The sequence below is a fragment of the Hypanus sabinus genome, chromosome 27, assembly GCF_030144855.1.
Source record: "Hypanus sabinus isolate sHypSab1 chromosome 27, sHypSab1.hap1, whole genome shotgun sequence".
Taxonomy (NCBI): Eukaryota; Metazoa; Chordata; class Chondrichthyes; order Myliobatiformes; family Dasyatidae; genus Hypanus; species Hypanus sabinus.
In genome coordinates, this window is record NC_082732.1 from 35,906,591 (window position 1) to 35,920,200 (window position 13,610).

Genomic DNA, 13,610 nt, shown 5'->3' on the forward strand with positions numbered 1-13,610 from the left:
TATTCCTAATCATATTATGACTCTCCAAATGTTCATAAATCCTGCCTCTCAAGTTTAATTTGGAATTTAACAAAGAAAACTGACCCAGAGTTGGAAACAAGGTGTGCTTACCATCTGTGGAGTGGGTAGGGATACTGAAATATTACCAGAGGCTACGAATCAGGTTCTGAGAGTTCTCAGGAGTGCAAATGGTGTGGTTCTTAGCAATGCACAGGTTCTTTAAGGGAGTATAAATCATGCATGACGTCTGACAAAGCATAACTTACTATAAGGAGGTCATCATACTTTCTTTTAATTTACTCTTGGGTGTTGTGAGCTGGGGCACAGTCAGAGGTCCAGGACTAGATGCTGAGGGATACACTGAAACCCAGTGCAGCATCTGTGAGGAAAGGCCACAGTCTGGTGTCCTCTCACCGCTGGACCTGTGTCTAAAGACCTCTGAACCATATTGCTGATGGGACGTTTAGGAATGACAAATAATTCCTATTGACACAGAGGTTCATGTGAGGTTAAACCAGATTGGGTAGAGGTACTATTCCGGCAGAGACAGAGATTTGGAGTCACAAGAGACTGCAGACACTGGTATTTGGATTTGGGGGCTGTACGTTAACGTAGTGGTTAGCGTAACGTTATCACGGCGCCAGGCACCAGGGTTCATTCCCCACCTCTGTCTGCAATAGTTTGTATGTTCTCCCTATGACCGGGAGGGCTTCCTCCTGGTGTTCCTGGTCCCTCTGCCTTCCAAAGCCGGATGTGTCAGTAGGTTAACTGGTTATGAAGTACTGGGCGAAGGTCTTGGGCTTGTACTGTATATATAGCTAGGGTGCCCAGTACTGTATGGGTTAGAAGGTTAATTGGTCACGTGGGTGTAATTGGGCATTGTGGGCTGATTGGACAGGAAGGGCCTGTTACCAAGCTGTATCTCCAAACAAATAAATAAATAATATGCAGAGACTTTAGGGAGACTGGGGATGCTCTAAATCCGGAGTAACACTCGCATATTGCTGGAGGAACTCAATAGGTCAGGATGCTTCTAAGGAGCATTTTGGAGTATACAGGAATTTTCCCAGCTAGCAGAGGGTGATAGGTGGAGTACCCCAGGGAAAAGTTGCCTGGGTCACAGCTATTGACAACACCATCAATCATTTGGGACTAACTAAAATAACTCCAAGTTTACAGAAGACATAGAACTGGGGAAGATTGTAAGATGTAGGACAACATGGTAGCATGGTGGTTAGCACAATGCTTTACAGTCCAGGTGACCCTGGTTCGATTCCCGTCATTTGTACATTTTCCCCTTGACCACGTGGGCTTCCTCCGACAACTCTTTGTAAATTGTCCCGTTGTTAGGCTAGGATTAAACCAAGGGTTGCTGGGTGATTATTTACAAGAACAATTCTTGCCATAGGTGCCTGTGGAGGCCAAGCCCTTATGTATATTTAAGGCAGAGTTTGATAGATTCTTGATTCGTCAGTGCATGAAGGGAGAAGGCAGGAGACTGGGGCTGAGAGGGAATTGGATCAGCCATGATGAAATGACAGAGTAGACTCAATGGGGAAAATGGTCTAATTCTGCTCCTATATCTTATGGTCTTATGTACTAATAAACTGTTCCCTGCCTTTTCATTCTTTACATTCATAGCCAATGCTTTCTGTACTGTTATATTGCAGTCCTACACACCAGTAGCACTGCTGTCATTCACTTGGCCTTCTGGAGTTGGTATACTGCTACAGTAATAATCGAGAGGCTTTCTCCCCCAACCCGCCCCTCCCTCTCCATTCGTGCTCCTTCCCCACCGAGCCCTTGTGGTGACTGTGCCAAGTTTCAGTGCGTCCCTTGGCATGTACTCAAATGTTGGTCTTGCTCGCAACGCCACATCCCAAAGTAGAGAGAGATGATTGGCTGTTTTATCGTGGTGCTTCACATGTTCTCACATAGCATTTGTGATTTGCATTCGCTCTGCGGAACTGTGGCTTGCTTAGAACCACACCATTTGCATTTCTGAGAATAATGTTGCATTCCACACCTCAATTTATGAAAATTTATGGAAAAGGGATCTTTTTCTGGAAAAAGATATGCCGGTTACCCACCCACGTTGTGGAGTGAGTGGGAGGTGGGTGAGGGTTTCGTGATATAATCAAGCAATTCTGCGGATGCAGAAAACCCGTAGCAATGCACACAAAATGCTGGAGAAACTCAGTAGGGTCAGGCAGCCTCTGGAGAGGAGTGAACATTCGACGTTTCGGGCTGAGACCCTTTGTCACTTTGTTAAGTGAGATTTGGTGTGTTATTGACTCTCTCCCCAATGGAAGTGAAGTTTAAGGAGTTTATCTGAACTGAAACGGACATTGCATTGGCTTAATGTAAATGGAATGGCAAATAGTTTAAATTCAAATCAAATAGTTCAAATTAACATCAAAGAATGTATACAGTATACAATGCGAAATTCTTACTCCCCACAAAACAAGAAACCACAAAGAATGAATATAGAAACATCAAAACTTTCACCCCTCCCACACACGAGCAGTTGCAGAAGTATTGACTGTCCCCTTCCCCTCACTTGCCCCAGCAGAAACCCCAACCTTCCAACATGCAGGCAATAGCAAAAGCCCCAAAGAGATCTTGATCTAGAGTCCATCAGAACTATAGTCCATGACCCAGTGCTTCAGCTAATACTGAAGTAGTACATGAAAATTCTGTGTATTTCTTGAATAGATGACAATTTTGAAAGTAGAAAACTTTCAAGCAACTTGCGAAGTGTCTCCTGTTCACCTAAGACTTCTTCTCTGATACACACAGGTACAAAGTCCTTCAATATGATGTCCCCAAATGGAGATAACACTGAGTTACTGGCTGAAATCAAGGCTGGAAGAAATCTGAAGCCAACTGCCCAGAGCAAGGGGACTACTGTGGTCTTTTCAAACTCTGGGAATATGGTGAGTATACCACAGACATACCAGTGCTGATCAGAAATCCAACGAAAGCTCGATGCCTCATTGCACCTTTACCCTGCTCCATTTCTTGCATTTCAGCCCAAAAACACAAACGTGAAGCATAAGGGCGGCAGTCCGACCGAACCGTGTGTAAATGGGGTTGCTTCGGCTGCGGCTGATGCCGAGTCACTTGTACCGACTCACGATGAGCTGGGAGTTCCAATACCTGAGTGGAAGAGGCAGGTGATGGTGCGGAAGCTGCAGGTTAAGATCCAGGAGGAGGAAGAACAGAAACGAAAAGTGAGTTTTCAGAAGTAACATGGCCTTTACCATATTTCCGTCTTTAAGTGCCCCCTCCGCTGTGGTTTTGATCAACTTCAAAAATTTAAGAAACCTTGGCACCCAAATCTATTTGAAGTTGGACAGTACAGAACACATCGTGAAGGGGCAAACCTGTCTGAAGTGGTTTTGTCATGGTTATGCCAAGTAAACACATGTACAGTAAATATCAATCTTTTGATATATATATAAATATTCATCTTTTGAATTTGCAGAATTGTATTCTAATACCTTTAACGATAATAAGGCCACTGGGCCTGTCTAGTCTATGCCAGCATTTTAGAGCAAGCCCATTAATTCGAATTGCATCTCAAGATTATAAGTTAAAATGAAAAGTTGTATATATTGTATAAATTATATTATAAATTAATATTTAGGATATAATACATTCTATAATAATTGGAACAAGATTATTTGCCACTCCTGTTTGTATCATCTTTTCCCATTCATAGTGGTTCTTAAGACTTTTATCTACCTTGTTCCTTTTCTCCCATCCAACAAATAAGGAATATTGACTCTGCTCAGGATTGAACCACTAACCCTGCAAGTAAAAACCGTAAGACCATAAGACTCAGGAGCAGAATTAAGCCATTCAGCTTGATTCTACCCCACCATGCCACCATAGCTGATTATTAGCCCTCCCATTCTCCTGCCTTCTTCCCATAACCTTTGACATCCTTACTAATCAAGAACTTGTCAACCTCCACTTTAAATATATCCAAAGATTTGGCCTCCACTGCCATCTGTCGCATAGAATTCCACAGATACACCACCCTCCAGCTAATGAAATTCGCCCTCTTCTCTATTCTGAAGGAATATCCTTCTATTCTGAGGTACAAGGCTCTCCCGCTATTAGAATAATCCTATCCACATCAATTCTATGTAGGCCTTTCAGTAAACTTAGCAGCCTTGCAAGTCTTAGTATGGGAAAAAGAATTGCTTAACTTTGATACCCATTCAAGGTGGGGAAGCAGATTCAAAGCTGATTCATAGAAAAAAAATAAATAGACATAAAAATTGCAGGGCTATCAAGCAAGAGCAAGCAACTATTTGGATAAGCTCCTCCGCAGGATCAATACTTCAGTGATGGACTAAATGGGTATCTTCTGCTTGGCATTTAGCGTAGAGTGACCATGGGCAAACATATCTCCATGGAGTACTGGGGTCCCCATTGTACTTCCTACTTGTGATGCAACTCCACAACAGAGTAAAAGGCACAAGGGGCTGAATGGCCTCCTCCTGTCCTTGAGCTTTTATGTTACCGTTCTTGCTTAGACTATGTTGTTCACACCAGCAGTGGTTCTATGTTCCTGCAGCTTGTGAGCTTCCCTGTGATTTACCAGTGGCAGCGAAGTTAATAGGGTTTACAGTCCCATAGCAAGTTCAAATCTCGGGAGAACAGTACAGGCCTACAGACTTATTTACATAATGTCTCCTTTGCAAAATCATAATAGTCCTCAGTTTTTTTTAATTGATCTGCGCCAAAATGATCTGTGCAAATGCCACAAACTTCCAAAATTTTATTTTTGCTTCCCAATAAAAGCAATGAATAACAACTTCAGATTATTTGTAAATCATGATCAAGGCACACCATGGACCATAAGGTTTTTGATGGAAAATTGATTTGTTAATGTTTGCTTGGCATAGCTGTTTGTGGGTGCAAATTGGATTGCTGTGCGATATGTAATATTTCAACAGTGAGATATCTGAAATATTAAACTTTGTATAATAATGTAAGAACAGATGTAGTTCTATGCCCATCAGTTCTTTAAGCCTGCTACGCCATTCAATATGATAATAGCTGATTTAATCTTGACCTCAATGATACTTCCTTGCTCTCTCCCCAACACTGCATGAATCCCTGGTAGCTCAAGTATCTGTCAATCTCTGTTTGAATATCTCCACTGACTGCACCTTCATTGTTCTCAGTTCAAGGACTCGCGACTCTCAGAATAAAGGAATTCCTCCTTTATCATAAAGGAGCAACTTCTTATTGTGAGCCCATACCCCTAATACCAGATCCCCCATAAGGAGAAGATTCCTCTTTGCAACTGATTTGTCAATGCCCATCAGAATATTGTACAACTAATTCTTTTAATTCTCCTTTATTACTTCATGCCACGAACTAACTTGCATGTTTACAATGCAAATATTTTCTTTGAAATATGGAGTCCAAAACTTTTTGCAATGTTCATGACAGGTCTCACCACAACTCTATACATATGCATCAAAATTTCACTGCTGTTATGCTGTCCACCTCTTGCAATAAAGTCCAACACTCTGTTACCCTTCCTCATTACGTGCTGTGCCTACATGCCAATCCTTTGTGTTAAATGAACTATGACCCCGTTGTATCACAATACTTTGTAGTCTCCCTCATTTAAACAGTAATTTCCATTCTCCTTCTACCCTCCAAAGTGGGCAACCTCATTATATTCCATCTTGGAACCTCTTTCCCACTTACATAATTTACCAATATCCCTCTGCATCTGCCTCATAAGTCCCAAACCAACCTGTCTTTGTACCTTCAGATAATTTGGCTCTTAGTTTGATTAGAATGCAAAATTATTTTTCCTCATAGTTCATCTTTTACTATGCTTACTCATATTTTTATATTGACACCAACAGAACCGTGCAAAAGTAAAATAATACTGTTAAGCAAAGGTGCTTTCAAAAATAATGAAATGGAAAGTTTTAAAATATCAAACATTTACTAAACACAACAGTCAACAGTAAAAAAAATCTACCCCGTCAAAAGCAACACACACAAAGTGCTGAAGAAACTCAACGGATCAGGTAGCAACTATGGAAATGAATAAATGGTCGACATTTCAGGTTGAGACCCTTCATCAGGACTGAACAGGAAGGGAGAAGATGCCAGAATAAAAAGGTGGAGCGAGGGAATGGAGGCTAGCTGGAAGGTGATAGGGGAATCTAGGTGGGTGGGAAAGGTCAAGGGCTTCTGAAGTAGGATTTTATAGGAGAGGAGAGTGGACCATAGGAGAAAGGGAAGGAGGAGGGGCTCAGGGGAAGTGATAGGCAGGTGCAAAGAGGTAAAAGGCCAGAGTGGGGAATAGAAGAAGAGGGGAGGAGGATGGAAAAAAATTACCGGAAAGAGAATTTGATATTCATGCCTCACACACAAAATACTGGAGGAACTCAGAGGGCAGGCAGCATCTGTGGAAAATAGTACAATCGACATTTTGCGATAAAAACCCTTCAGAACGACAACTGTACTCTTTCCCATAGATGCTGCCTGGCCTGCTGAGTTCCTCCAGCATTTTGTGTGTGCTGCTTGGATTTCCAGCATCTGCAGATTTTCTCATGTTTGATATTCATGCCATCAGTTTGGAGGCTACCTTGGTGAAATATAAGGTGTTGCTCCTCCACGCTGAGGGTGGCCTCTTCTTTGCACAAAAGGAGGCCATCAAGTGACATGTCTGATGGTGCAACCAGCCTTTACCTTTAAAACTGCAGCAATTCTCTTACGTACACAGTCATGCAGTTTACAAAGAAAATTGGCTGGTAGGTAGTTCCAAGCACCTTAGAGATCTTGCTACAGTACTTCTGCAGACTTTGGCTGTCTTACTTGCTTCTGTCACTCCAGGTAATCCCAGACAACCTTGACGATGTTGAGATCAGGGTTCCATGGAGGCCATAGCACCTGAAAGCATAAAAAAACCTAGAGTGCTTAAGACTTTTGCACAGTACTATGTATACGTGTAATTGCTCAGTGCAATATCTTCTAATTGTAGTATAGCTGATTCTGTATTTTTCTAGAAGCTTCTTGGTTTTTCTGCAGCAGGTGTCAAGCCACTTGAACCTGGCTTTTTCTCAGGTTATTTGTTTATTCATTGAGATATAACACAGAATGGACCAATCGGCCCTTCAAACCACCCAGCATTTTCCTGATTTAATCTGAGTCTAATCATGGGAAAATTTACAATGAGTACTTAACCCACCGACCTGTACGTCTTTGGATTGTGGGAGGAAACTGGAGCACCGGGAGGAAACCCACGTGGTCACAGGGAGAATGTACAAACTCCTTACAGACAGCAGTGGGAATTGAACCCATGTTAACTTGTTATATTTCTAGTTTGAGTTTGGTTAAGACGACCACAACTTCTTTGTTCTTCATTTTTGTTTCGTTCTTCATTCTTAATAAATGGCCATAAGTACCAAGTTTTATTCTTCTAAAGAACCTCTGGACCTCAAAATCACCAGATCCAGCACCATGTATGTAGATCACAAATAATTGAGGGTATCCCACTGGTTACTGATTACCAAGCCAGAAGGAAAATGATCAATTTCACCCAACCATTAATTAGCCACTTTCCTACCCATGTCAATATTTGCTCCCACAACACTATGCACTCTTGTATTGTGTTGTCACCTTTTATGTGGCCCTTTATCAAATTGTTCCTGGAAATCCAAATACACTATGTCACCAAGCTCTCATACATTAATCCTGTGTGTTTCATTGTCAGGAAATTCGAACAAATCCGCCGAATCTTTTCTGTTGACTCTGCTTGATTATCCAACCCTTTTCTAAATGTCCTACTTAATAATCAAATCCAGCATATTCCCAAAGACAGAATTTAGAGCTAATACTTTATAATTTCCTACTTTCTGTCTCCTTTTCTTGAATAATGGCATTGAATAAGCATTTTCTCAATCCTTTGGAAGCTCTCGAGCACCAATGAAATTTAGTAGCTTCAAACCAATGTGCTCACTATGTCAGTAACGACATGTTAAAGCACTAGAACGGTGGCCATCAGAAAAGATTGAAGAGATAAAGATTAGCTTTGTCACATGCACATCAAAATATTGAAGCATGCATTGAAACGTATCATTCGTGTCAAATCAAATGAACGAGGATGGTGCTGAGTCACCACGCTTCCCAGCGGCACCATGGTATGCCCACAACGGAATAAACCAAACCATATCCTTGGAATATGGACGAAACCAGAGCACTTAGAGGAAACCCACACAGTCGTGGGAAAATATACAAACTCCTTACAGACAGTGGCAGAATTAAACCCAGTCGTTGGCACTCTAGTAGTAGCACGCTAACCACTATGCTACTGTGCTAGGTCGAGGTGACTTTAGCGCCATTCATTTGGCCAGCATTTTATTTCGAAGGTGGCGATTATTTTAAAGTGCTCCCTTTGATTCTCTAAAATATTAAGGATTTTTTCCCATTCTTCTACCGTAAAGAGTGATGCAAGGTAATTATTTATATATCTCTATTTGTCGTTATTACTTTCCCGGTCTCATCTTCTGAAGCACCTACGCTTTCTTTGCCTTTTCTCTTTCTTTTTATTTATCCGTGGGATCAATTACTGTCTGTTCTTATGTTATTTGCAAGCGAATTCCCCTTTATAGTAACACAAGGCTCTGGAGGAACTCAACAGGTCAGGCAGCATTTATGGCAATGAATAAAGAGTCAATGTTTTGGGCCAAGATCCTTTGACTTTTTATTCCTCTCCATTGATGCTGTCTGACCTGCTGTGTTCCTTCAGCATTTTGTGTGTGTTACTCTGGATTTCAAATTTCAACCATTAGGCTTTTGAACAAAAGGGGATAACTACTGAGAAGTTCCTAAAATCAATTATCTCACTTTAAGGACTCTCTATCTTGTTATTTCAGGCTCTTGGTATTGATTGCTATTTACTTATTTTCGCATTTGCACAGTTTGCTGTCTTCTATGCTTTTCTTGATCTTTCATCGATCCTGTTATTATTCTCAGATTTTCTGAGTATGCACGCAGGAAGAAGAATCTCAGGGTTGGATGTGGTGACATACATGTACTCTGATAATAAAATTTACTTTCAACCTTGAACTTTGAATTTCCAGCATCTGGGAAATCTCTTGTGTTCTCCTCCTTTATAATTTCTTCTCGTCAAACTGCTGTTCAATAACCTCCGGACCCTCTGACCTCCCACTAACCTAAACAATACTGCATGCACTTACTTTCCATTTTATGCCTTTTTCTAAATGACCCTTCAAAATATAACTTGTATTGTGTTCCATTTGTAAATTACTGACATTCAATCCTCTCAGGATTATACATTGCATCAGTTATAACTCTGTACTTCACCATACAATGCAACTTTGCAAAAGGATTTCTTAGGAAACTAACCTAAAATGTAATGTTTAAAAACTATTCAGAAAATAGAAATTCCTCAGCATCTGATAGAGCTATTGTTTATCAAAATGTATGATGGTTGAGCATTAGAAGTGAAAGAAAATACTTAGATAACTATATTGTATTGCAAGGATATACGTAAGTTCCTGCTTGCTTTCATATGAATAATTATGGAATAAGTTTCCACAGTACTTCTTGTGATAAATTACAAAGCTTTATAATCCACGTTATCTAGGCACAGCTCAGGAATTATCAGAGTAGTGTGTTTACCCAACAAATGAGCTGATTAAACACTATTAATGAGTTGGTCTAAAGAAGCAATTTGTTTAATCTAAAGAAATGTGAGACAATGTGTATTGGAACAGGAGCAGCAAACACGCCAATGATTAAAGGGCATCAAACTACAAGGGAAATGGAACTATGTGTATTTGTTAGTTATGACTCCTTGCTGCTAAGCAGTTGATATAACATAGGCTACACATTGCAGTGATTGGCATATAAATGCTGGATAAGCTAAAAAAAAACTGAAAATGTGAAAGGACTCAGCAGGACAAGCATTATCTCTTGAGAGAGACATTAATAGTTCAGGTCCAAGACCCTTCTTTCCTCAAACCTGAAACATCAACTCTATTTTTTCTCTGCCAATACTGCCTGACCCGAGAGTGTTACAGTATTTTCTGTTTCGTTTAAATTTCGGGTTTATAGCATCTGCAGATTTTTGATCTTCGCCAGATGAATTTACCCTTGGCTGGTATATGTCTGTGCTGATGTCAATTTGAAGCTCTGTGTGGAGGCTGGAATGCAACACACAAACGTTATTTGCAGGAGATAAATATTGTGGTGGTTTGCTTGAATACCATTAGCGGGCTTTCATACAGAAATTTCCATTAAGAACACAAAACATAGAACATTACAGCATAGTTCGGACCCTTCGGCCCACAATGTTGTACCAACCTTTTAACTTACTGTAAGGTCAGTCTAACCCTCCCTCCCACATAGCCTTCCATTTTCCTGTCATTTATGTGCCTAGGAGTCTCTTAAGTGCCCCTAATATATCTGCCTCTACCGTCAATCGTTCTACATACCCAGCACTCTCTGTATTAAAAACTACCTCTGACATCCCCCCCCCCCCCCCCACTATACTTTCCTCCAGCCATCTTAAAATTATACCCTCTGACGTGAGCTATTTCAACCCTGGCTGTCTACTCGATCTCATCATCCTGTACACAAACTGATTGTGCAGTGTCTTGAAGTTGTGTTGTGTAGCTGCATGCATTAGTAAGTAAATGGATAGACCTGTTGACAGAACTTCCTTTATTGAAGGCAATGACTCTCAACTAAGTGGAAGTGCCTGGTACAACAATGTATCAAGTGATTCCACATTCTGCACTCAATTCTTAAATTAAATTATATTATATTCTTTATAATATATTATAATATAAGTTTATAATATATATTATATTATAAGCTAAAATTATACTCTCTAAAATACACTTGGGATCCTACATATAATACATGTCCTTGTAAAATATGGACTGGAGATGAATGGAAGTACCTTTAGAGTTGTAGATAGTTGTATGTGGCTGGCAGGCTGGAGATATCTAGAGTACTGTAGTAATTTTATGTATTGCACTTTACTGCTGCCACAAAAAAAAAACAAATTTCATGACATACGTGAGTGATGATAAACCTGATTCTGATATGGGCCTCTGTTGTGGACTGAGAGTGGGAAGGGGGCAGGGAGAGGGGAGAGAGTGATCAATAAACCAATTGTTTGGAATCGAATGACCTTGCCTGGTGTCTCAGGGCTGGGTGTGCCTGCGCCCGTGCTACCCCACTGCTCCATCTCTTGTGTATGTGATAAGTAGCTGTGGCTTTTGCTTGGAAGCTGCTTCTAGCATTCTGTGGAATTCGTCAATATTTCCCAGTGAAAGCATCACGTTTTCAGGGGAACTCAGGGAGAATATTAACGTTTGTAGGGGTTCCCAGGGAGAGTGCCGAGTGATCTCAGGAAACGTGTTACATTTGCCAGAGATTACTGAGACTTTTACATTGTTCTGGGAATGCCTTAGGATTTGCAGTGCTACCATTAGATAGATAAATAGATACTTTATTGATTCCAAGGGAAATTACAGTGTCACAGTAGCATTACACGTGCACAGATATAAATATTAGAAGAGAAGTAGAAAGAATTAAAAATAAGTTACCGCAAACAGTCTAACAGGAGGGGATCATCACCTCCCTGGCTATAGGTTGACTCATTATAGAGCCTAATGACCGAGGGTAAGAATGACCTCACATAGCGCTCTTTGGAGCAACACAGTTGTCCTAGTCTCTTACGGAATGTGCTCCTCTATTCAGCCAAGGTGGCATGCAGAGGGTGAGAAATATTGTCCAGAATTGCCAGGATTTTCCGTAGGGTCTTTTGTTCTGCCTCAGCCTCCGGTGTGTCCAGTTTGACTCCTATAACAGAGTCAGATTGTCTAATCAGTTCATTGAGCATGTTGGCATCACCCGTGTTGATGTCATTGCCCCAGCACACCACTGCATAGAAGATTGTACTGGTGACAACAGACTGGTAGAACGTGTGAAGGAGAGACCTGCACACTCCAAAGGACCTCAGCCTCCTCAGGAAGTAGAGGTGACTCTGGCCCTTCTTGTACACAGCCTCTGTGTTGGTGCTCCACTCAAGTCTGTCATCCAGGTGCACCCCCAAGTACTTGGAGGTCCACAGTACGTCCACATCCTCAGCATCAATAGTAACAGGATTAGTCTTCCTGAAGTCCATCACCATCTCCTCTGTCTTACTGATGTTGATGATGATTCAGCTTGCACCATTTGTCAAAGTCCTCCACCAAGGCCCTGTATTCATCCTCCTGTCCTCCCTTCATACACACAACTATTGCTGTCATCAGAGTATTTCCGCAGAGGACATGACTCAGTGTTGTATCTAAATTCCAATTTATGCAGAGTAAAAGGGAAGGGAGCCAATACAGTCCCCTATGGGGCCCCAGTGCTCCTTATAGCCATGTCTGATACACAGCTTGGAAGTTATTATAAAGGGTGTATGGAGCACTGACCTGGTATCAGATTGATGGTAGCTAAAACTATCCCACGTGTACTGAATCTGCTGTTTAAAATAAAGATAAAATATTTAGTTTGCCTGAAGTAGTATAAGAGATCTTCACACATTGTGACAGCAATGGACTGAATTTCCTCTGTGTAATAAGTGTAGCATAGTTGTTCATTGGAAACCAGATTATCATTTCACTTTGCTCCGTGTGGTCCAGCTTCCCTGCAATATTCACAGACTTGGACAACCAGCTTCCAAGTCACTTTTAAAATGAATAGTTTTGTTTTCAAAATAAAATCCTTTCATTCTGGAAACTAAGAGGCCCAAAGGGAAGAAAAGTTCAAGTTTAAAGTTCATTCAACCATGCAGGAATACCCATGAATACAGCTAAATGAAACAGCATTGCTCCGGGGCCAAGGTGCAGAACACAGTACCAATAGTCATACACAGCACAAAGCATATATAATACATATGGCAGGAAAGTAAAGTCACACACTAAAAGATAGTCCAAGTCCCTGAGTCAATGAATGTTGTAGCAGCCTGCAATCGAACACAATACAGCCAAGTGAACACTGAGGAGCAGCTCTGACTCCAGTATGGACGCTGCACCACACTGCCTCCAGCACTGCAGTGGAGCACCTGACTCCAATGCTCCCCCTGGCAGCTGTAAACAGGCGACACTGCAGCTTGAGGCCAAGTCCTTGCTATGATCGAGGCCATACAGCTCCTCCACCAATCACCAATCAGGCAATGAATTGGACTTGCAACATTGCACACCACCGGCGTCCAACAGTGTCTTGTGATCACAAGAAAAGGACTAAGGTGACCACTCACTGTTAGGCAGCTCACCTCCTTTGCACACCGACACCCCTCAGTCGGAGGCAGCATCACCATCCACACCAAGTCCAGCTCCTCCAGGATCTCCACCAATGGGCAACTCGCAGCTGAGTTGGACCTGCAGTACTTAGTCCCAGCAGAGCCTTGTGATTGTAAAGACTGCATTTAAAAAAGACAGTAACACCTTTGGTTGACCTCACTGCGTCCAAGCGTGCTGCCATCTCACTGAAAGGAGTCTGATCTGAATCCCATTCTGGACATGGTTAATAAACTTTCGAAA

General features: G+C 41.5%; 1 protein-coding gene across 1 annotated transcript in view; it reads left to right on the plus strand.

The window, feature by feature from the left end:
* The window catches only part of espn (espin), a 215,450-nt gene that overhangs the window by 169,035 nt on the left and 32,805 nt on the right, over positions 1-13,610 (plus strand). Inside the window, 1 exon segment of the mRNA XM_059952222.1 lies at positions 2,800-3,233. Within this exon segment, the coding sequence (XP_059808205.1) occupies positions 2,800-3,233 (434 nt within the window).